At 43.6% G+C, this 26046-nt stretch overlaps 1 protein-coding gene across 5 annotated transcripts in view; it reads left to right on the forward strand.

Annotated features, from left to right (window-relative positions):
* Positions 1 to 26046, forward strand: part of LOC140393292 (metal transporter CNNM2-like) — a 288505-nt gene that overhangs the window by 112957 nt on the left and 149502 nt on the right. For 3 of the 5 annotated variants that reach the window (XM_072479593.1, XM_072479592.1, XM_072479591.1), the window contains exon 2: positions 23675 to 23809. The exons of the other annotated variants lie outside the window; for them this stretch is intronic. In XM_072479593.1, coding sequence (XP_072335694.1) covers positions 23675 to 23809 — 135 coding nt within the window. The remainder of the gene's footprint in view (positions 1 to 23674; positions 23810 to 26046) is intronic. 5 annotated transcript variants of the gene reach the window in all.

Here is a 26046-nt window from a genome sequence, read left to right on the forward strand (position 1 = left end):
AGGATTGCGCAAGGATGCGGAGGTGCATGAGAAAGGATTGGAAAGGTTCATCCTTACCCTGCAAACGCTGCTGGAACACGTAGCGTTCAAAACTTTCATTCACCTCTACGCTGTAGTGAGTGTCAAACTTGAGGACCGTCTTAAACTTCGTCTTATCTTCATCATCTGCGAAGGTGAGAGAGTTGAAAATGTGGATGTCATGGTCCCCGGCCGTGGAGAGGAGAAGAGCAATCTTTCTGGTGTCCGAGGCGCCCTCCCTGTCCGTGGCTTCGAGGAAGAGCTGGAAGCGCTGTTTGAAAATCTTCCAGTTGACCCCGAGGTTGCCGGTGATGCAGAGCGGCGGCTGCGGCGGCGGGCTTATGTTGTCCATGTTACAGGATGACTGAATGCTGGCGGAAGGCAGATCACTTGCAGGTAGGTATAAGAAGTGCTAGTATGCAACCACTCCTGGTATCATGATGTGTTGGGTGTTCTGGATCACATACAGGTCACCAACACTTGAAATAGTGCAACACTATTTTATTGAATCATTAACTGTTTAACATACTCTGACTGTGGGTTAATACAATACTAGCTTTAACTAAAGACCTTTGCCTTGTCCTAACCAGTCGATGTACTCAGCACATGGTGAATGTCTGTGTTGCAGGCTGTGAGCTCTGTCCTCCTAGCTAGCTGCAACTCGAATGAGCGGGAACTCTGATGCTCCCTGTCTTTATAGTGCGTGTGCTCTCACTGGTGATTGGCTGCGGTGTTGTGTATGTTGATTGGTCCCACTGTGTGTCCATCAGTGTGTGTCTGCACCATGATATACTGGTATATTGTGACACTGTGGGGATGGATGTGTTGGCCAATTAAAGGCAGGAACGGATTGGTTTAGGTGGGAGGTAATATGATGAAATCACCTAGAATATGTTGTGAATGATTTTCGCCATGAGTAGAAGGAACTGGAAAGGATGCAAAATGCTGGAAATATCATATCTACCCCACTATGATTACTGGAAAATTGGATGGTAGCATATCTTGCAACATTGTTCCTCTCTTATTTTGGAATACTCAGAGTAGGTATAAACTGATGAATTTCAGCACTAATCAATAAAACTACTATCCCCAATGATGAACTTGAGTTAAATAAGCACTTGGAAAAATAGAAATTGACATGTGATCCATCTGCATGGTTTTTGAATGGCATTGCTGGACATGGATAGAGAAAGATCAGTGGAAATAATTTTTTTTTTTAAATTTAGAGTACCCAATAATTTTTTTCCAATTAAGGGGCAGTTTAGCGAGGCCAATCCACGTAACCTGCACACTTTTTGGGTGAAACCCATGCAAGCATGGGGAGAATGTTCAAACTCCACATGGACAGTGACCCAGAGCCGGGATCGAACCTGGGACCTCGGCGCCATGAGGCATCAGGGCTAACACACTGCGCCACCATGCTGCCCTAGTGGAAATAATTAATATTGATTGTCAGATGCTGTTTACCAAGATTCTGCTAAAATACATTTTTCGGATGGAATGTGACATCTGCAGAACTTCAAACATTTTTTAAAAATATAAATTTAGAGTATCCAATTATATATTTTTTCAATTAAGGGGCAATTTAGGGTGGCCAATCCACCTAAGCTGCACATCTTTGGGTTCTGGGGGTGAAACCCACGCAGTCACAGGGAGAACGTGCAAACTCCACATGGACAGTGACCCAGGGCCAGGATTCAAATCCGGGTCCTCAGCGCCACAGACCTAGTGCTAAACACTGCACCATGTGCTGCCCCTACATCTGCAGAACTGATGACAATCTGTGACTTGGGTAGAAGTAATTAGCAGATATACTTTAATGCAACAAAGTGAGAGGTAGAACATTTCATGGAATATTGGCCCCACACAGTTCTGAGGAGCGGTAATTAGGGTCATGCTGAAATCTAACTCCTTCCTCCATGAGTTGGATCGCAGGGAGTTGGATTGTAGGGTGAAGATAAGCCACGTGCCTTTTTCCGGCACTAACTGCCGTGTTATGGTAAGTGGACTAACAAACTGAAAAGCTGGGACATTGAAAATAGCATTTTGATGTGTTAGTATATGAGTGAATGGATGAATGTGTAGGTGGGTAAGGAGTTAGTGTGGGTTAGGGGATAAGGTGGAATAAGTGGGTACGGGTCAGGTGGCGTGGGAGAGTCGAATGATGAGGTCAGGTTAGGGGTGGGCAGTGGGGTCAGGTTGCGGAGTTGTGCAAGTGGGTCTAATGATGAAATGTAGATTAATGTATTCATCCTTTACTGCCTCAGGCTTTACCTCAAGAAAGTCAGCTAGAAATACAGTGTAGATGGGGAGCTATTAGAGGGTTTGGAGGGTTGAGTATGTAGTCTTAAAAAGCAAAGCCACAGGCAAATGGGCTGTTGGATTTCATTACTAGAAGTATGGAACATAAAGTGAAGCATTACTGCTGTTATATTTCATTTAGAATATCATCTTTGCAATTTTTAAAAGACAGATGTATTGGAGGGGGGGCAAACTAAGGTATATTTGAAAACAATACCTCCAGCATCTTCAGCACATTGATTGATATCAATCCATGTGGGGTCGTGACCCGAGTACTGATCTCCACGGGCAAAACTCATAAACTGTCTCCAGTCGGAACTGCTTCTATTAATGAAAACCCCTGTCTATGAGATGGCAACCAATTATCTATCCAATCCACGTTTTTTCCTCCAATCTTACAGGGCTGTTTTTTGTGTAGTAACTTATTGCGAGGGACCTTGTCTAAAGCTTTTTGAAAGACCAAATGTATGGGGTTGCATCTCCATGACAACCATCCACCCTCTGGTACCCTTCTCTAATGTAATGCCGAAATGGCAGTTTTTCGTCCACACGGGCCTCGATGACATGTCAGTGGGCTCTTAGATTATGGAAAGGATTGGAGCTGACTTTCTTCCCAATGAAGAACTACACCGTTTTTTTAAGATCCCAAGTTAGGGACACTGGTTAGCAAATGGGCATCCAGATTTGACAGCTGCTTGCTCTCTGTGCAAACATCAGCATTTTGGGCAATTTCCCACACTCTGCGATGTGTTCTACATTTATACAGTTCAGGTCCTTTAAAATAAAACAACCATGATGTTTTGAGTTATTCTGCTACTGCATGCATGTAGGGCATGTATATGGAAAAGTTGAGGCACATAAGATTTTGTCTTGGAAATAAAAATTTCAAAGTATCAAATAATGGGAAATTATATTCCTTTTATTGCTCATTGTCGGTGCGGTCTTTATCACTTATACCATCTAGCAAAGCTTGCTTAACATCTGAGATTGAAATTCATTATGTGCTGTGCTGTTCACTCATCCATATTTTATCTTTAAAGGATGAGTGGAGAGATATAGATGTTGTTTATCACCTTAATTATGTCCAGGTGAGCTCTGGCTTTAAAATGGATTTATTAAAAAAATCTGTCATTATATTATGTTGCCACCTTATTGGAGTTTGGAAGTAGGTGAAGATGTACATTTCATATTACAGTCACTTTCTGTAATGTACTTTATCTTTATCTCTTTTACATCTGTTTTACCATCAATAAATGTTAACTGAATTAAAGAAAAACTGAACTAATTTCTTCCCATCTTGACTCCATTCTATCTCCCCATTTTCAGTCTCTTCCCACCTATGTTTATGATGCCTTTGATGCCCTACGTCATATAAGCAATTTCAAGTTTCCTGGCCCTAACCACTACCACTTCACGATGGACAACCAATTACGATGGACACCCAATTACTCTACCCCTCCACCCTCCACCAGGATAGTCTGAGGGCTCTCCACTTCTTCTTTGAATAGAGACCAAACAATCCCCATCGGCCCCTACTCTCCTCTGCCGAGCTGAACTTGTTCTCTCACTCAGCAATTTATTTAACTTGCCATCCTTTACATAAAAGGTGTGACCATGGGTGCCCCTGTCTTTTTGTGAGGTATGTGGAACATTTCTTGTAACTCCTTGCAACTCTTTTTTCCAATACACCGATGACTGCATCAGTGCCGCTTGATGCTCTTAGATGGATTTTCAAAAATACATTTTTTATTTTTGCTTTCAAGTTCCACCCTTTCACTTGGTCATCTCCGACACTTCCTTGATTTCTCTGTCTCCATTTCTACCAACATTTAAATTATAAAAAAAAAAAAATCTTTATTGTCACAAGTAGGCTTACCTTAACACTACAATGGAGTTACTGTGAACAGCCCCTAGTCGCCACATTCCGGCACCTGTTCGGGTACACTGAGGGAAAATTCAGAATGCCCAATTCACCTAACAAGCACGTCTTTTAGAACTTGTGGGAGGAAACCGGAGCAGCCGGAAGAAACCCAAGCAGTCACTAGGGAGAATGTGTAGACTCCACACAGACAGTGACCCAAGCGAGAATCGAACCTGGGACCCTCGTACTGTGAAGCAACAGTGCTAACATGCCACCCAACATTCATTATCAGCCCACTGTATCCCACAGCAAACCTGCCTACAGCACCCACACCTTGCTTCCTGTAAGGACTCCATCCCACTCTCCTAATTTCTCTGCCTCCGGCGCATCCCTTCTGCTGATGCTGCTTTCCAAAATGGCACTTCTGATATGTCTTTTTCCGAACTGAGGCCCCTCCAGTTGCATGGCCCTCAGCTATGCCCAACCCATCTCCTGCACCTCTGCCCTCACCTCTTCCTCCCAGAACCATGATAGGGTTCAGCTAGTCCTCACCAACCCCTGGATTCAAAGGATCATCCTCTGCCATTTCCACCAACTTCACCATGGTGCCACCATCAAACCTTCCCTATCAGCATTCCATAGGGACCGTTCCCTCTGTGATACTCTGGTCCACTCCTCCATTCCCCCAACATCCCCTTCCCTTGCAATCGCAGAATGTGTAACACCTGGCCATTTACCACTCCTTCTTCGCTGTCCAAATCCCCAAATACTCCTTTCAGGTGAAGCAGCATTTGACGTGCACCGCCTTTAATTTGGTCTACAGCATTTGCTGCTCCCAATGTGGTTTCCTTTACATCGAAATTTTAAAAAAATGTTAAGTACCCAATTCATTTTTTTCCTAAGGGGCAATTTAGCGCGGCCAATCCACCTACCCTGCACATCTTTAGGTTGTGGCAGGGAGACCCATGCAGACACTGGGAGAATGCGCAAACTCCACATGGACAGTGACCCGGGGCAGGGATTGAACCCAGGTTCTCGGTGCCGTGAGGCAGCAATGCTAACTACTGCGCAACCGTGTTGCCACTTACATTGAAACTCAATGGCATTACCATCGCTGAATCCTAGAGGTTACCATTGGCCAGAGACTGAACTGTACTGGCCGTATAAATGTGACTGCAAGAGCAGGTCAAAAGCTAAGAATCCTGTGACGATTAACTCGCCTCCTGACTCCCCAAGGTCTGTCTACCTTCTACAAGGCACAAGTGAGGAGTGCAGTGGAATAATCTCCACTTGCCTGGATGAGTAAAGCCCCAGCAACGCTCGATGCTGGGCGCTATCCAGGACAAAGCAACCCGCTTGATTGCTGCCCCTTCCACAAACATTCCCCCTTTTCACCATCGGCAAATCAAGGTAGCAGTCTGTACCATCTACAAGATCCACTGGAGAACTCACCAAGGTTCCTTAGGCAGCACCTTCAAAACCCATGATCCCTACCATCTAGAAGGATAAGGGCAGTAGATAGCTGGTAACGCCAACACCTGAAGGCTCCCGTTCCAAGTCGCTCAGCATCCTGACTTGGAAATATATTGCTGTTTCTTCCCTGTTACTGGGTCAAAATCCTGCCATTGACGCGCAAGCAGCACTGGGTGCACCTGTTCCATGGGATCTGCAGCAGTTCAAGAGACAACTCACCACTCTCTGAGCGGCAACTAGTGATTGGCAATAAATACTGGCCTAGCCAGTGGTGCCCACATCTCATAAATGAGTTTTAAAAAAAAGAGTCTACAAGCCCATATTTCCTCCTCATTCTGCTGTAATATTCCAGTGAAGCCCAATGCAAACTGGAGGAATGGCACTCATCTTCCGATTAGGCATGCGCCCCACCCCCCCACACACACGGCTATCCGTAAGTTGTTTTGCTTTCACAGAGTGCTGACCCTTGTTTTGTTATTAACACATTCTGCTACCTCACCTTTACACCATTATTAGCACATTCCTAAGGCTTTAACAGTGCCATTAACATTCCTTTTGTCCTGCGGCCCCACGGCGCTGAGGTCCCAGGTTCGATCCCAGCTCTGGGTCACTGTCCATGTGGAGTTTGCACATTCTCCGTGTTTGCGTGGGTTTCGCCCCCATGACCTAAAAAATGTGCAAGCTAGGTGGCTTGGCCATGCTAAATTGCCTCTTAATTGGAAAAAATGAATTGGGCACTCTAAAATTATTTTAAAAAACATTCCTTTTGTCTTGTGCCCATGGCATATTTGTCAATCTCTCCTGAACTTCCACTTATCCCTCACCTATTCTGCTCCACCTTCTCCACCCCCTCCTCCAACTATATAATCCATCACATTTTTACCCCTGTTCAGCTCTGAATAAGTCATACGGACTCAAAACATTAACTCACTTTATCGCTACAGATGCTGCCAGACCTGCTGAGTCTTTCCAGCATTTACAGTTTCCATTTTAAAAAAAACCCACATTTTTTATAAACCACTTCATATGTATCAATAAAGTCTGCACTTGGAATTTTCCACAAGTTCCTGATGATTGTTGAGGAGTTGCCAATTATATAATTTTTGAAGTTTATTTGCCAGTTTATTTATGGATTTTGCAGAGCGGTGAAAGAATTGCTTTTCAAGGTGCTAGACAAATAATTCTAGGGCCAGCACGGGAAATTGGAAAGGAATAGTTTAGCACATATGAATGTTTTGTATTCAAAGCCTTGAATTTTATTTAAAATCTTGAACAGATATTATGTATATTTGAATAATGTTAGATGGGTTACATGGTGTTCCTTGATCACCTAGATTAAGTTAGATTTGGTGGTGAGATGAATCCTGATTCATTAATTAAAAATGCATTGTATTTTGTATCTATGTATGAACTTTGTGCCAGGGCTGATGTAAGGCTGATTAATTACTATGGACTTGATTTGTGACCACGGTTTATTATACTTTGTTTTACCAAGAGCAAAGATACATCCGAAAGGTACAGTAGTACAGCTTATTACAGCTCTCCATTAGCCTGACACATTTAAAACATTGAAATGAAAAATGAAATGAAAATCGCTTATTGTCACGAGTAGGTTTCAATGAAGTTACTGTGAAAAGCCCCTAGTCGCCACATTCCAGCGCCTGTTCGGGGAGGCTGGTACGGGAATTAAACCGTGCTGCTGGCCTGCCTTGGTCTGCTTTAAAAGCCAGCGATTTAGCCCAGTGAGCTAAACCAGCCCCTAATTCTCTGTTCTCTGTTGAAGTTCTCAGCACTGTACCGTTAAAGTACTCTATTTCTGCTACTGTTCAAATGTTATGATTTGCAGCCTCTTGCAGGAGAATTTTGATTATTGGAGCAGAGCAGTCCTTACATACTTTGCATTGACCTGTTGGATTTTGGATTGGTGTTACTTATTTGTATGGACCTAAAAGTTACAGAACATGCGCTGAACATGAAACTAATAGAAGCATTTCTAAAATTGCTGCAAGGACTAAATGTTTAAATCAAATGTTTTACTTTTTTAAATCGCTTGTGGTAATTTATTCCATATTCTGTTAATCTTTTGCATTAAACAGGTGTCTATTTTACTCTTTTAAACTTCAGGAATGGCTCAACTTATTCTTCTTTGTTGCTTAATCAGTAGAAATAATCTTTCATTATCCTGTCAAACTTTTTCATACTTTTGAACATTTCTATTGTATCCTGCCTTGATCCCTTATGCTCCTGTGTGCCTTTCATCATAACTGTATCCTTTCGACCCTGATATCTGTGATGAATGTGTAATTAACCATTTTCTAAGGCTTCTATATTTGTTGTATACTGTTAGCATTGCACACAGAACCCCAGCCGTGGTTTAGTCAGTATTTTTTACAGGTTCACAATCACCTCTGCATTTATATTTAGTGCTTCTACAAATAAAACACACAATTTAATTAGCCCATTTAATGTTGTTTCCACTTTGAATACAACTAGAACATACAATGCAGAAGGAGGCCATTTAGCCCATCGAGTCTGCACCGTTACCCACTTAAGCCCTCACTTCCACCCTATCTCCGTAACCCAATAACCCCATCTAACCTTTTTGGTCACTAAGGGCAATTTATCATGGCCAATCCACCTAACCTGCATGTCTTTGGACTGTGGGAGGAAACCGGAGCACCCGGAGGAAACACACGCAGACCACGGGGAGAACGTGCAGACTCCGCACAGACAGTGACCCAGCGGGGAATCAAACCTGGGACCCTGGCGCTGGGAACCCACAGTACTATCCACTTGTGCTACCATGCCGTACTGTTGATAAAAATGTGTGTCTTCATCCCTCAACCTCTCTGTTCCTTCATTGAGAATTTTATGAGTTGGGGTAAATTTATCATGTTCAGTTATTTTCCTTTATCTCGAATTGTACTAAACACTGATCTAATTTGAAAAACCATGTTGCTGATACAGAGTAAATGATCTGGGATAGAAGGGGAAAGTGGAATAATTTCACCTTTTCTGGCAAGAAGGAAGGCATCTAATTTTGTTTAAGCTTTAGAAAAATTCAACAGTCTTTTAGATTGTGAATATTGAATAAACAAACACTGAAGAATTTCCTTTTAGTGTGGACTTTACTTTCAATAGAGTAGTGGAGACACAAACCTTTGAATAATTGGACGCTATAATGGACAATGAAAATATTCAGATACATAACATACAAATTAGGAGCAGGAGGGGTCCATTCCACCCCTTGAGCCTGCTCCACCATTCAATAAGATCATGGCTGGTTTGATTGTGGCCTCAGCTCTACTTTCCTGCCTACCCCGAAAACATTTAACTCCCTTTTTAGTCAAGAATCCATCTACCTCTGCCTTAAGAATATTCAGCGGCCCTGCTTCCACCGCTCTTCTGGTAAGAGCGTTCCAAAGACACACTGTTGTTAAAGAGTAAAAAATGCTAATTTCCATCTTAAATGGGAGACCCTCCCACAAGAGTCTCTGTCAAATCCTCTCAGGATTTTGTATGTTTCAATAAGACCACTCTCATTCTTTTAATCTCCAGTGCAGCAAAACATCCCTACTTTTATATTCCATTCCCCCTGCAATATATGGCAACATTACTTTGCCTTCCACAATCATTTGCTGTACCTGAATACTAACGTTTTGTGATTCATGTACCAGGACTGCCAGGTTCTCTGTACATTATGAATTCTGCAGCCTCTCTCCATTTAAATAATATACTGTTTTTCTATTCTTCCTGCCAACAAGGATAAGTTCATATTTGCCCACTCAATCTATCTGTATCCCTTTGTAGATGCCTGGTGCGGGATTCTCCAATCCCGCGGCAGAGTGTCCACTCCATCGTAAATGGCGTTGCGTTTTACGATGGCGTGAACGGGCCGCTCCCAGGACGAATTCTGGCCCCTACAGGGGGCCAACACGCGCTGGAACGGTTCGCGCCGCTCCAACTGCCGATCCCAGCCAGCGCGAACTGTGCGCATGCGCATGCGCAGTTGCGCCGGTGCCACACGCACATGCGCAGTGGCCCCCTTCAACGCGCCGGCCCCGACGTAACATGGCGCAGGACTACAGGGGCCGGCGCGTAGGAAAGGAGGCTACCAGCCACAGAGGCCGGTCTGCCGATCGGTGGGCCCCGATTGCGGGCCAGGCCACATCGGAGGCCCCCCCCCAGGGTCAGACCCCACCCCCACAGGCCGCCACTCGACCCTTCAACGCCGAGGTCACGCCGGCCCAGAGCAGGTTAGAACGGCGCCGGCGGGACTCGGTTCTTTTCCTACAGCCACTCGGCCCATCTGGGCCGGAGAATCGGCGGGCCGGCCGCGTGGAGCGGCCCGCGCCAACCACGCTGCGCCACTGGCGCTGATTCTCCGCTCTGTGTCAGGGCGGCATGGCCCGTTCGCAGGGATTCTCAGGACCGGCCCAGGGCTGGGAGAACCACGCCCCTGATGTCTTCACAATTGTGTCATCAGCAAATTTAGAAAATATGCATTCGGTCCCTTCATTCAGGTTATTGATATAAATTGTAAATAAGTCCCAGTACTGATCCCTGTGGCACACCACGGGCGGGATTCTCCGTGCCAAAATTGCGAATGGGTGTCAACCACAAAATCCGGTCCGACGCCGCGAATCGTGCGCAGTCTACGCGTCACGGGTAGGGGGCCATTGACAGAGGCCCCCACGGCGATTCTCCAACGAAAACTGCCCGAGTTCCTGACGCCGTGGTTCTAACCACGTTTCACCTGTTGGGAATGGCCAGTGGCGGCTGCGGAGTCAGTCCGCGGCCGCCCTGGTGGGGGGGGGGGGGGGGGCGGGGGATCCTTCACCGGGGAGGGGGGGGGCTTCACCGACTTCAGGAAAGTCCAGAGTGAACCGCTTGCATTTTGACGCTGGAGTGGGGACATAGCCCCATTATTGGAGAATCCCGTCTCATGTGTCTCATCTTACCCCCCGAAAATGACCGATTTATGCCTGCTCTGTTTCCTATAGTTAATCACCCCTGTATCCATGCTAATATGTTACCCCATACACCATGAGCTCTTATTTTGCATATTAACCTTTGATGTGGCACCTTGTTAAATGCCTTCTGAAGATCTAAATGCAGCACATTCACAGGTTCCCCTTTATTCATGTTACCAGCTACTTCCTCACAAAACTCCACTAAATTAGTCAAAGATTATATGCCTTTCACAACATCTGAATGGCTTGATAATCTATATTATCTTCTGAACTGCATTTGATATACATCTACTTATTTCCTAATTAATCTGTGTCCTGGTATCTCCTTGTTGATCTTAATTTGCTATGGCCAATAGTGTGATGATCTTACATACACATGTTCAAATTATTGTACATCATATGGAAAATGAAAGATTCTAATATTGATCATTGGGGAATACTTGTGGGTGGCACGATACCACAGTGGTACCATTGTTGCTTCACAGCACCAGGGACCCTGGTTCGATTCCTGGCTTTGGTCACTGTCTGTGTGGAGTCTGCACGTTCTCCCCGTGTCTGTGTGGGTTTCCTCCAGGTGCTCCAGTTTCCCCTGTGAAGTCCTGAAAGACGTGCTGGTTAGGTGAATTGGACATTCTGAATTCTCCCTCTGTACCCGTAGTGTCGTAGTGTGGCAACTAGGGGATTTTCACAGTAACTTTATTGCAGTGTTAATATAAGCCTACTTATGACACTAATAAAGATTATTATTATTACTAGTCTCCCAATCTGAGAACCATCTATTTAGTCCGTGCTCATTTTTACCCTTCAGGAGTCTCTCTATCCAGGCTGACCCCGTTGCCTTGAATGCCTTGGCCTGTATCCTTTGAAACATATCTCTTGTGTGGTATTTGATGCTAATGGTTCTACTAGGATTGAATAACACTAAGCTTGATTTACATGACCTGCTTTAGATCATGGCCAGTAGAGTTCATAGTCCTGATAAATGGCATAATCCTGCCTTTTTGTCCAAATATTTGATTATAAATTACTTTTGCATCAGCCTTTCTTCATTTTTGATGAGGGTTTTATTCAACAATGTGAAAATATGGTTAAGATTAAATTGAGAAGGGGATACCGTCTTTAACAATAACATCTAATGAACAAAGTCTTAGAGTCTTAGGGCATCTGTCCAGCGACTATTATTGCACTAAATATTGTCTACCTCCTCCTATTTGTTTCTGAGCAAACACCTTTTTATACCTTTCATGGAGTGTTGCAGCACATTTCTGGATCGAATTCCCACAGTGATGAATGGAAAATCTGGAAAAAGGCTGGATCATTCTGGGCCATTCTTCAGAGTTCCTAGCTGCTGGAGACAGAATAGCAATGGAAGGGAGATATTTTTGGAATCTTAATCTTTTAGAAAAAAAATAGAAAAATGTGAAAACACATGTTTGAGACTTAGCGCATGTGTTGATTCTTTCTGAATGTGGAAAATCTGCATCATGGAAAAATGCAGGCTTAGCCAGGGAAAGCCCACAGGTATTAAAACAGTGCGGCTTCCCTGGCCAATAATTGAAATGCGTTTCGTATCCATTTTAGGAGCATTTAACATTTTTTTTGTCCCATCCATTAGTAATTGAGAAACATGAGCATCTGACTGTAACTTTATATTTTACCATTACTATTTGTAACTACAGTGTAACTTGAAGCTGGTTTTGTTGAGATTAGAAATAACATTCTGTTATGTTTCCTTGCACTTCAACCTTTCTTACTTAGGATAGATGCAATGGAGCAAAAAATAAAGTCACGTTAAAAAGGACATGGGAGTCCACACTAAGTAAGAGTAAATAACTTTGGTTTACTTACAGTTAAGTTAAATACAACTTCTGGTAGCTCCTTACTGGGTCTCTCCATGGTCGGTGCCTTACTGGCCTACTATTTATACACAGCTAAATGGAGGTCTCCCGCCCCTCAGCATAGGAGCTTGTACCCATGAGAACCGCTGGGAAGATAATCATTCCCACCCTGTAAGTCCTGTGCTGGATATCACAACTCCCCCCCCCCCCAAAGTTCAAACACACCCTCTATGGCGGATGAGGCGTAGGATAAGCAGTTGGACCCTCTTTGGCTCCGGTGAAACATCAAATCTTCCGAAGCGCCAGATCAGGTGGCACATTCTTCAAAGGGGAACGTTGTCTGCAGCAGGAATGCAGTGGTGGACGGATGGCAGGAGTCGGCTGAACTGTTGAATCTGCACCTGAGACCCCCGATGTCTGTGACTCCCATGTCTGAATCCGAAGATACAACGTTGAGCATGTAAGCGTATACACAGACTGGAGACATCACAGCAGGCTGTTCGACAATGGAGTTGGAGGATCTAGGACAGGATTCTTATGAGGAACCTCATGAAAGACCAACCTCCCATAGCGAATATGATCCAAATGCTGTCTCATCAGCTGCCCGCGGACCTGAAATCAGTAAGAGACTGGTCCAGTTTGACAGACAACAATCCCAGAGAGCCAGTGAACACCGCTGGTGAAGTTATGAATGAGCACCACATCATCAGGTGATCTGTTCCCTGTAAGATCACTATTCACGACACCTTATGCTGCTCTTGCTCATGTATTGTTTGTTTGGCCCTTGTTCCGCACTGTAACCAATCACTATTTGTTGATGTACCATTTGTCAATGTACTCTGTCGATTATTCTTTTGTCTACTATGTATGTACTGTGTACGTTCCCTTGGCCGCAGAAAAATCCTTTTCACTGTATTTCAGTACGTGACAACAAATATCAATCAATCAAAGTGTCGAGGTCAATGTGGAATCGGACAATGCCCTTGTGATTCCTGGTTATGGCACATCTTTGCGTCAATGTCTGGGAGAACCAAACTAAGTCGGGTACGAAGCTGACGACCCGTGAGTATCAGCAGGGACCACCCCAGTTACTGTGCGGCGTGGTCCTGTGCGAGAACAAAAAGGAATGTGCCAGCCTGGCCTCCATCGAGTCTGCTTTAGTCCCATTTAACCGTCTGCACGGCATTCTCTGCCTAGCAAATTGATGCCGGATGGTATGGGACAGTGCAGACATGCCGAACCCCACTGCCCTTCATGAAATCAGCAAATTTGTGACTCGTGAAAGAGGCCCTGTTATCTGTTACGAGCACCTCCAGGATACCATGGGTCAAAAAGAAAACGTGCAATCGCTCGACAGTCGCCTGGGAAGTGATTGTCGGCAACTTGTGGACCTCCAACCACTGAGTGGATGTTCACCTGGACAAGAAACATCAAACCCAGGACTGGACCGGCAAAATAAGCCGGGAGGCACCAAGGGTGCTGTGGCCACTCCCAAGGGGGGTAGGGGTGCCGCCGCAGAGATCTTGTGCTCTTGACGGATGGAACACTTGAACCAACGTCTCTAAATCCATGTCCAAACCCTGCCACCGGATATAACTTCTCGCCAACATCTTCATGTTGGACATTCCTGGGTGCCCGTCGTGAAGGTCCTGTAACACTATTTCCTGGCCCTTCGTCGAAACAACAACCCTCATACCCCACAGTAGGATACCGTCTTCTACAGTCAGCTCCGAGAACTTTGAGGAGAAAGCCTTCAACTTGCCTGGTAGCCGCTGATGCCTCCACCGTATAGCACGTGATGTCGCACATTGGCAAGGACGGGGTCTGTTTGCTTCTGGTCACGAATACATGATGCAGAGAGGGGCAAGGAGTCCATAAAATTCAGGACTGCGACCACCTAGTTTGCTGTGGGTGGGCGGAGGTGGTTTGCAGACTAGGTTTGCAGCGAAAGACGGCTCAGCGCAACAGCATTTATAATCTGGGTCACTGAGCGGTGCTCAGAAGAGTACTCGTAAACAGCCAATCATAAAGCCCAGTGCTGAATCCTTGCGAAAGCAATTGATAGGATTGCTTTGCCCTCGAGGAAGAGGCCCATGATGAAAAAAAATGTCGGCTATAGATATACTGATGAAATTTCTTCACCCCAAATACGACCGCCCAACCTTTTTCTATTTGAGCATACTCACGCTTAGCCACAACTCACGCTCAGCCACAGCCAGCGTCCGGGAGGCAAAGGCGATCGGACGATCGCAGCCATTGCTCATCCGGTGAGATAGGATGTCCCCAATCCCATACGATGGCATCACATGTGACCAATAATGGCTTTGAAGGATCAAAATCCGTCAACCTTCCGAAGAGGACAATTGCCATTTCACTTTTTTGAAACTCCTCATCCTGGGCTTTGCTTCACTCCCAAGGTTGGTGCTTGAGCAAATGAAGCGGGGCAGCCAGGACAGTCGCTAAATTCAGAAAGAATCAGCCAAAATAATTGACCAATCCAAGAAAAGAGCAAATCTCTGTGGCGTCTCGTGGGGTAGGTGCCATTTGGAGGACTCTCACTTTCTCGGTGACCGGGTGTAGGCTGTCTCGATCTAGCCGGTACCCCGAGTAGACAGCTTCTTTTGCATGAAACAGGCACTGTGCGTGGCGCAGGCAGACCCCATACTCAGAAAAGTGTTGCAAGTCCCCTTCGAGGTTCCGTAAATACTCCCGGTCAATGGCCCCCATGACTAGCACGTCATCAAAGTAGATTGCAACACGTGGCAATCTACGCAGCATGATCTTGATTATACACTGATGGACTGCGAAGCTGAGGATACTCCGCAGGACAGGCGGATGTACTCATAGACCCTTATGCGTATTGATCGTGATGTGGGGACAGCGCTCATTCGGGTAGCATATTCTCTGCTCACAATGTGGTTTCACAGGGACCACCGGCACCACCCAATCGGCGAAGCACGCAGGTCTCATGATGCCCAAACTCTCCAAGCGACAAAGTTCGGTCTCTCCTTTCTCCACTAAGGCGCAGGAAACTCGGCGGGCAATAAAATATCCGGGTTTGGGTTTCCGGGTCCACTTGGATCTTGGCTACGGCACATTTAATTGTATCCAAGCCAATCTGGAAACATCGAAGAATTTGCTCAGAAACTCACACAGACTGCCAGATCTTACTTGAAAGACATGCTGTCAATCCAACTGCAGCTGGTGTAACCAATCGCAGCCCAACAGGTAAAGGCACTTCTTGCACGACAAGGCAAACCAATTGGCAGCCATAAACTACCCGAATGAGCGCTGTCCCCACAATATGCAGTCACTCTCCAGTATAAGTCATATATAAGAACATATAAATTTACTGATGTGGAAATTATTTTTTAGGGCCAGAGAAGTTCTCGGTGTTTAACTGTTTATGTGCAGACAGTATACGCTGCTGGCAGTTTTACTCCATGGTGAGCGCTGACAACCTCACTTATTAGTGCAACAAAATCTAGGTCATTACCTTTAGCATGTGTTCTTCGGAGTGGAAAAGGCAGCGATGCACACTCAGTGTGCTCAAAACAATTTTAGGAAACCTAGTGAAGCACGTTGTAGCCTTTAATTCTAGTTTGACTTCATCCTTGTTAACGCCAACATGTTTTCTAATAAAAACAAAATGCTGGAAATAATCAGGTGAAACAACATCAATGGAGAGAGGCAGAGTTGACGTATAGGATTTGAGCAAGGAAAAGTGGAGGTAAAACAAAAGAGACATCTATGATACAGTAGAAGACAGGAGAGATTACATGATAAAAGGTTTCATGGTACAAAAGACAAAGGGTGGGGTAAAGGGTTTAGTAAAGAAATAAAAGATTTGTCCAGTTCCATTGAACAGGTGCATAGCAGCTGTTCACCTGCAAAGTAAAAGAATGAAGAAAGAAGCAAGAAAAACTGAACCAACAATAAAAAATGAACAAATTGGAGGCAGAGGTTCTGAATTTAAATTGCTGAACTTTATATTGAATCCAGAAGGCCATATGTGCAGAGTCGAAGGATGCGGGACTGTTTCTCGAGCTTGGAACACTGTAGCAGGCCAAGGACAGAAAAGTCAAAATGACAGCACGATGGAGAATTGTAATAACAAGCAACAAGAAACCCCGTGTCATATTTGTGGTTTGAATGGAGCTATTCTGCAAAGCAGTCACCCCACCTGCATTTGGCCTCTCCAATGTAGAGGAAACCACATTGTGAGCAGAGAATATGATTACTAAATTGAACAAAATGCAAACAAATTGCTGTTTCACTTGGAAGAAGTGTTTGAAATATTGGAAGTTGAGAAGGGGAAAGAGCAGGTGTTGCATCTCTTGCATTTGCGTTGATAGGTGCTATAAGAGGTGAACATTTGGTATGTGTTATAACCCTCATGGAGGTCACTGCAGGTTGCCCATGACCACCACTGAATACAAACTCCCCTGGTAATGAAGGGGTAAGGCCTCCCTTTAACAGGGGATTAGATCACTTGTATAAAACCCCCGACCTGGGTGCAGGCCAGGATGGGCGACCCTTCGGGGGGGTGGACAGCTGGTATATAATTAAATAAATAAAACCTAACCTTTGTTTCCAGCCTTCTTGGTCAATGCGTGCTGCTTTAGCGGATTCTACAGTATGACTGCCGAGTGCACTTCTGTGTCTTGTTTTAACAGTTCCTCTCTTCAGATGTTGTCCTTTAGCCTTTAAATCTGCTGTCATAAACTGTCTCACAAACTTAAACTCTTAATCTCCCATTTCCTTGCAAAGTACTTCCTATCTCCAACCTCGTTTTTTCTCAAGTTCTTGAATGTGTTGTCTCCCACCCCCACCCAAATCTGTTTCTATCTTTCCCAAAACTTAATGTTTGAATCTTTCCAATCTGGTTTCTGTCCCTGTCACAGTACCAAAGTAGCTGTTATCAAAGTCACACACAGCATTCTATGTGACCTTGTTCGTCCTTCTCCACCTGTCTACAGCTGTTGACAATGTTGACTATCCTTTTCCACTATCATCCAGTTGGATGGGACTGTTCTCACTTGGTTCCATTCTGATCTATTGTATCGTAGCCAGACACTCACTTTCAATGGCTTCTCTTCCTTTCCCACACTGTTACATAGATTACATAGAACATACAGTGCAGAAGGAGGCCATTCGGCCCATCGAGTCTGCACCGACCCACATTAATCCCTCACTTCCACCCAATAACCCCTCCCAACCCTTATGGACACTACGGGTAATTTAGCATGGCCAATCCACCTAACCTGCACGTCTTTGGACTGTGGGAGGAAACCGGAGCACCCGGAGGAAACCCACGCGGACACGGGGAGAACGTGCAAACTCCGCACAGACAGTGACCCAGCGGGGAATCGAACCTGGGACCCTGGCGCTGTGAAGCCACAGTGCTAATCACTTGTGCTACCGTGCTGCCCGTATGTGGTGTCCAATCGAAGGAATTTATTTTCCCCAGGGTAAAGGGGTCAATTACTAGGGGGCATAGGTTTAAGGTGAGAGGGGCAAGGTTTAGAGTAGATGTACGAGGCAAGTTTTTTACGCAGAGGGTAGTGGGTGCCTGGAACTCGCTACCGGAGGAGGTGGTGGAAGCAGGGACGATAGTGACATTTAAAGGGCATCTTGACAAATACATGAATAGGATGGGAATAGAGGGATACGGACCCAGGAAGTGTAGAAGATTGTAGTTTAGTCGGGCAGCATGGTCGGCACGGGCTTGGAGGGCCGAAGGGCCTGTTCCTGTGCTGTACATTTCTTTGTTCTTTGTTCTTTTGAATCTATTCTTGGCCCCATCATGTTTATTATCTACATGTTGCCCCTCCATGACAGCATCTGAAAGCACAGCGTTGGTTTCACATGTACGACAATGGCACCCAACTCTACCTTGCCATCACTTTTCTCAAGACCTCTATTGTTGCTAACTTATAAATACTGGCTAAACAGAAATTTTCTCCAATGAAGATAAATTGACAAAGTTAGGGCTCTCTTGGAAAAAAGAAGGCTGAGAGGAGATTTGATAGAAGTATTCAAAATCATGAGGGGCCTGTACAGAGTAGGCAGGGAAATTGTTCCCGCTTGCAAAAGGATTGAGGACAAGAGGGAACAGATATAAAGTAATTAGCAAAAGAAGCAACAACTGCCTGAATGCACTGGTGAAGGCAGGTTCAGTCAAGGCACTCAAAAGGGAATTAGATGAAAAGAAACATTATACAGGCTTACGAGGGCAAGGCACGAGAATGGCACCATTTACAATGCTATTTGGCGAAGCCGATGCTGGCATGAAATGCTAAATGGCCGCCTCCTGCACTGTAACAATCTGTGATTCTGTGAATTAAGTACCGAGAAGACAGACTGTTTTCGGTCCACTCACCAAGCTCATTCCCGAGCCACTGACTCCATTCCTCTTGCTGGCAGCAGTCTATGATTAAACCAATATGTTTGTGATCTTGTTATCACAATTGACCTCAAGATGAGTTTCTGACTATGTATTCATGCCATCAATAAACCTACTTATCATAGCTCAAAATTGCTCTATCTCCGCTCATTTGCTGTTAAAACCCATATCTAGACTTTTGCGATTCCTGGCCGTGACTATTTTGGAACACTTTGGTCTCCTACATGCTACCCTGTGCAAACATGAAATCATCCAAAACTCTGCTGCCTGAGTTTCAACTTGGACCAACTTCTGTTCACCTGTCACCCCTATGTGTGCTGATTTGCATCGGCTCCTGGTCAAGCAAAGTCTTGATTTTAAAATTCTCACCCTTGCTTTCAAATTCCTCCATGGCTTTGCTCCTCCCTATCTCTATAATCATCCCTCCGAAATATCTACACTCTTCTGATTCTGGCCTCTTGAGCATCCCTAGTTTTAATCACTCCACTTCTTGTGGCTGTGCCTTCAATTGCTTCGGCCCAAGCTCTGGAATATCCTCCCTACACTTCATCACCTCGCTAGCTTGCTCGCCTTTAAGACACTCCTTGAGACCTACCTCTTTGGCCAAGCTTTTGGTCATTAGACTCGATATCTCTTTGTGTGGCACAGCATATTTTGTTTTGTAATGCTCCTGTGAAGCACCTTGGGATGTGTAATTACAGAAGATAGATCAAAAAGTTCATAGCTGTGTATTTGTTCTCTTTGTGTCTTAATTTAGGTTCATAATGGTAGTATTTTTTCTGAAGCTCACTGACTCATTTGTTGTCTGATAATACAGAACTTGAATATTTTGCTGAACAAAAAGACATGCTATCAAAACCTCATGTCTTGCATGTATTGGGATAGCTCACGAGGTTTCAACCATAATAGGAGAACAATAATTTATACTGCATGAAAAAGAGTGCTGATTGGTTGGCAAGTGGTCACTGGTGGAGATGCTACCATGGAGAATGTAACATGGAACAGTTATCTGTCCAGTTTCATTGAAATTCAAACTGGGCTGGTTGACTCTGGTCAAGGCACCGTTCTGAGGAATTAAATGGGAGATGACTGTTCCCGAGGCTTCTGTTTGGTTAAAAAGGGTGCAATGTATGGATGTGTTGCTTTTACCTTTTGAAGGAAAGGGTCCTGTATGTGGTTTTAAGCATGTATAAGTGAGCCACACTGCAAGCCCGACTGATGATCTTTAATTGGTTTTCAATGTAGTTCTCAGCACAATCACGATTGTTTAGCAGGTATTGTCCAATTGCAGAATCATATCTATTGTTTTGAGTTTTGCAACCACGGGCTTTTTGGGTACGGTCAGTACTTTGCCAGTTGTAAACAGCTGAAGGAGCATGCTGTTTGATATGATCCACCAATCGTTGGAACATATGGCCTATATATCTGGCATCACACTGACACTGAAATTCACTCACCTTCACTTTTCTGTCATTGGTATGATAGGCAGAAAATCTTTTTGGCTTGATGGCAGCATCCTGTTAGTGGAGAATACTATTCGTGTTGCTACTGCATAGTAACAGCAAGTAGAGGCTAGCTTCATGACAGACGCCTAGGCCTTGTACAAAAGCTCGGGTGAGCAATCATTACATCGTTCAATCCGAGAAGACCCGCACTGTTTGAATTTGAATAAAAATTGGCAGTTCACTGTTCCATGATATATTGCCAGCCAATCAATACTCTCTTCTCATGCAGTATAAAATGTTTTACTCAATTATGGTTGAAAATTCTTTTGCGCTATCCCGGTTAGTGCAAGACAAAAAACTTTGACAGCTTGTCTTTTTATCAGTAATGACTCATTTGGTAGCTATTTAAAAATGAGGCGTTGTCCATTTGAGACCAAGATGGCGAGAATTTTTCTGAGTGTCATGAGTCTTTAGAATGCTCTTCCTCAAAAGGTGAGAGAACCTGAGTGTTTGAATAGTTTTAAGGCAGAGCTAGATAGATTCCTGATAAGCAAGGGGGTGAAAGGTTATCAGAGGTAGGAAGGAGTGTGGAGTTGAGATTGGAATCAGATGAGCCGTGATCTTATTAAATGGCAGAGCAGGCTTCAGGGGTCAAGTGGCCGACTCCTCCTAATTTGTAAGTTTGTATGTATTTCTGCTGCTGTCTGCATTTTATTTCTGATTTATTGTCAACTGTGGTTGTCACTGGTTACTTAGAGATTTTCTTTTGTTTGGAAGGAATATGATGGGGAATATGGTTTCACCAGGACAAAATTTCCCTCCTCTTGCGTAAATTAAGGAGGCTTATTTCAGTTTTCAAGAAATAAGTCTTTCTTTCTATAACCTCTTTGAAAGGTGGAACTATTAAAATAAAGTTATTTTGCCATGATTTATGTTGGGTTGTTTTTATTTAAATAGCGAATATATATGACAAAACCAAAATAATGATTTTGCGTATTGATCGTGATGTATAGGCAAAATTTTGAATGCCTATATAGAAAGAAATCTTGCAATTTTATCACATCTCACCACAATTGCATGACTTCAATACCCACCCGTAAAATATAATGCAGTACTCATTTAGTGGTTATCAGCTTAAATTGGGCACTGAAACTGAGGGATTGGAACTCAAGCCCACCTTTTGATCTGGGGGGGGGGCAGTTCTACCAAGCTGGCATTTACAGCTTTTTGTCATACTATTAATATATTGAGTTTTGTACATAGTCAAGAAAAGTTGATCATTGTTCATTTCTGGCAATGAATACACCTCATTCAAGTCAGTAGTTTTCATCACACAAATGCTAGTGAAAATCTAGAATGTCTTTACCCAAAAAGCTGTTGCGGCTAGGTCAGCTGAAAACTCTAAAACTAAGATTGATAGATTTTTTTAGTTGGCGAGGGTATCAAGGGTAGGTAAAGTTGAGATGTAGATCAACCATTGATTGATTGAACAGGCTCAAATGGAATGAATGGCCAACTCTTCCTTGATAAGAACAATAGAAGACGAGGAGACAAATATTTTTTAGCACATGTAGTTCGAAAGGTTGTGTATACTTTGCCAAATGTTTAAACACAATTGGTGAATGTATCATGTCCAAGTTGTATAAATATTTAGTAAAACATTATTAAAAATACTGCTATCTCTGAAACTTGAGAAGTTCTGAATTAAATGATAGTTGTGTCGTGTTGTTCACCCTGGGGTAACACGGATTGCACACGATGCAATTAACTGATCAAGTATACACCAAACGAAGCTGTTGGTTTAATAAAAGATTTATTGAACTCTAGCAACAAAACACACAGCTGCCTGTGGGTTGACTCTCTACTACCCTAAGTAAACTAAAGCTAACTATCTAGGCCAGGCTAGCTCTGATCCACGTGTTGGGAGTGTTGAATGATTTGTACACCCTGACTATCACTATAGCTATCACCAGTGGAAAGAGGCAGAGTGCTGATGCCTCGTGTGTTTTATAGGTGTAAGCCCCCCTCTGGTGTCCTGTCTTGTGATTGGTCGTATTCTGTTCTGTACATTGATTGGCTCACCTGGGTGTCTGTCACTGCCTGCTTTTACCTCATGATGTGCATGGGTGCATATTATGACAAGTTGTTCTCCCATTAGTAAAATAGTTCAACTGTTGAACAGTCAAATGGATTGCAACCACTTTCCTTTGAGTGCACTACCAATGAAGTATTCTTACAATAGGGAGCTGAACAAATAGCATTGACTAATCTGAGCCATGCTAAACTAAATGACTGAATGGAATACCTTGCCATTGTTTATTTCTATCTTCAAATCATGATTGTCAAAATAAACTTTACATGACTGTAAAGCAGAACAGGTGCTTAAAAATGACCTGCGGACATAGAGCCCAATTTAAATAAGTGGACTGGATTTTCTTTCACACAAGGTTATAATTGCTTGTAAATGTTGCCTTGAATTAGAGGTGAGGGAGTTGAAAGTGACTTTTCTAATAACTCAGTCTTGTTCTGATACTTCATATGGATCTAATGTATGACCTGCTGTAACAAATTGCTCTGGCTCGTGTCATGTCAGTGATTTTGATTGATCAAAATTGTGTGACATGGTGCTTGTTTACTCGCGCACATTTGCTTTTGAAGTAGGCTTTACGTGAGCTGAGGAAACTGAAGGTTGTGAAACAAATTCTTGCAGTGTTATGTTGGCTAATGCCAAGTCTTTACAAAGTACATTCCAAATTTTGCTGTGGCAATATTTTTATATGAAGCAGTGGATAAGTGTGTTGGGGTTTTGTGGACCGAGACTCTTTGATTCTGAGCAGCACCTGGCGAATGTCTTTCTTGAACATATAATTTAATTATATGTACAAAAGAGATACGTTTATAATTTTGCAAAAACTTGAAAGTGTCGTGCCCCCAACATTTCCACTGTGCCTGAAAGATTAGTGATCTTTACATAAATAAGAGTAATGTATAGGATTGTTTTTTTCCACTCTTGGCTGAGGTTATATGTTTCTGACCAGCTGCTGGCATAAAGTTACTGTCCTTCGGTGAGCTGACTGCTCATTTTTTTTGTGGCTAGCTTAAAGAAATGGAAGTGTGGTTTTGCATATGGGGGCAAATATTATTTCAGGCTAGGCATTTGCTGTTTTTTATGGGGGATGGTGTGGTGAATCGAAAGGCTATAATCGAAAAATTATAACCTTGCACTAAGTTTAAGGAAATAGAGTAGCATGGCACAAAGCATTTTCTGTGGGCAAATAATGGAGTGATGCAGCACCCAACACACTGTTTGATGCTGTAAAAATGGATGTATGATATGGTTCCCCTTTTTGACACTTCAGGGCAGCCACCCCAGAGGACAGTGGTGTACCATTTTTGGCAGCAGCTGGTGACCAGTCTCAACGCTGCATACACTGTCTGCAAATCATGGGAGCAGATGCGCAAGAAGATGGCACACTTAAAGAAATATGGCAAAGGTAAGACTACCCGACAGTACCATGTATCGGGTAGATGGCCCAAAATTGCATGGCACAAAATATTGCCTGTTCCATACTTATTGCTTGCCCTTTTTAGGCCCTCACACAAACTTGCAGCTATTTTATTGCATCTAATACATATGCGTACCCCAGTAGGGCAAATCTTCAAAATGTAAAATACAATTGAATGCCTTGTCACGTCAGAACACCTCAGGTTGTTGTAAAAACTTGAGCTGCATGATGTGTTGTCATTTACTGACACTAAGATTGGTGTGCAAGTTGTGTACATGTTTGTCACTGTGCATGTGCTACTTCAACTTCTTTCAAGACTGCTGTTTGTATAATAAGATGGCACGTGGCCCTAATATTTAAATGTACCTCGTAGCCTGGAGACAATGCCTCTGACCAATGAGCCTCCTTTTATGATAAAGCAGCTTTCTTCCAGGAGCACATGGAAATTTGCTCCATTAAGGCCGAGACCTTTTTATCTAGCAAGTTATTATGTAAAATTACATTACATAGCCTGGTCCAATGCTGTAAATCCTATTTGGCCCAATATGCCAATATGTTCAGGATTCCTCTTGCACAATAGGAGAATTTGCACTTCTTCCAAAAGCTCCAACTTTGTCTCCAGCATCCAGCTGTTCTCTCCAGAATCCACTGGAACAAACCGAATGGGATGACTGGCCTACTCCTGTTCCTGTGAGTGAGTGGTCCATCTATGGATTAGATTCCCTGGAGACTGGTGGAAGCTGCTAGAATTGCTTCATGCAAATGCAAACTAGATTTCTTTTGGAAAATCCATTTTGGGTTACAGTATGTGCAATTTGAAAAATTACATGCGTAACGTGCATTGGAAGGAAAAGCAGACTTTGGATTAGGAGTTCTTAAAACCCTCCTTCATTGGGTTGGTTGACCTATCACTTAGTTGATGGTTGGCGAACTAATGGAGATAGAAACCTGTGACGTTTTGCTGTTTCTATGTTTGAAAATACTGTATAAATGCACGTTGTTGTTGTATTGAGCATAGTTTCTCTATATGTGTGAAAGGGGAAACACATCTATTCCATAACATTCTGCATGGCAACAGGTAATAGCATACCTTTTGGGAGTAAGAACTTGCCTTCCCTGAATGAGAACAAAGTAATGGAAGGCAAGAAGAAGAATTGCTGGAAGTTCTACTTACAACATAATCAGACAGAGCTAGAACACCAAACGTACCTCGGAAGATTAGATTGCAAGAAGGTTTAACTGATTTTGATGCAGGAGAGCTGTGAAGCTGCAGGCACAAAGGCACTCCACTGCACACATTGTAGTCACTTAGGACCATAACCTGGGAAGCTACCAAGACCATGACAAGCATTGCCATCCACCAGATCTTACCATATGTCTATTCAGTCAACAATAAAAGGATGTCCTGCAATTTATGAAGTTACACTGTACTTGTTTCAAGAGTTGAGAAGCCTCATGAACAAAGTAACCATGGGATATTTGCCACCTGAACAAGTTGCACTGGGAGATACGAGTCCCACTTTCTGCTCTCAATAAAAGGTATTAGTGATTTGTACTGATAATTTTAGAAACTGCCAAATTCTACATGACTCTTTCCCACTCTTCTCTCCCCCATCCCCTCCACCCAAACTCTCATCCACCAAAAGAACCTGGGAAATGAAACAAATAGTGACCTTAAAGATGAATGACTTTCAGGTGATAAAATGTTTTTGTCATGAATCTACACAGTGGTTTCTTTACAGCTGTCATCTAGTCTTGTGCTCTTGTCTGCTTTCATATTCTTCATGTTCGTCTTGTTCAAAAATTATCTAAATTCCCTTTCATGGTCTCTTATGTCGCTGATAGTTCCATTAACTAACCACCCTTTGTTCAGTGTTTTTTTTTAAATAAACACTTTATTGAGGTATTTCTTTTGGTATAACAACAACACAATAAACAATGTACATGAAACTATAAACATAGTGCAAAAGCCGTCTCCCTCCCTTACAGGTCCCACCTTTATTAACCCCCTACCCAAAGCTAAACTAACCCCCCCCCCCCCCCCTTCTGCTGACGATTAATTTTCCACGAAGAAGTCGACGAATGGTTGCCACCTCCGGGCGAACCCTAACAGTGACCCTCTCAAGGCGAACTTGATTTTCTCCAAACAGAGAAAGCTAGCTATGTCCAATAGCCAGGTCTCCGACTTCGGGGGCTTTGAGTCCCTCCAAGCTAATATTATCTGT

This window comes from Scyliorhinus torazame, chromosome 16 (assembly GCF_047496885.1).
Source record: "Scyliorhinus torazame isolate Kashiwa2021f chromosome 16, sScyTor2.1, whole genome shotgun sequence".
Classification (NCBI taxonomy): domain Eukaryota; kingdom Metazoa; phylum Chordata; class Chondrichthyes; order Carcharhiniformes; family Scyliorhinidae; genus Scyliorhinus; species Scyliorhinus torazame.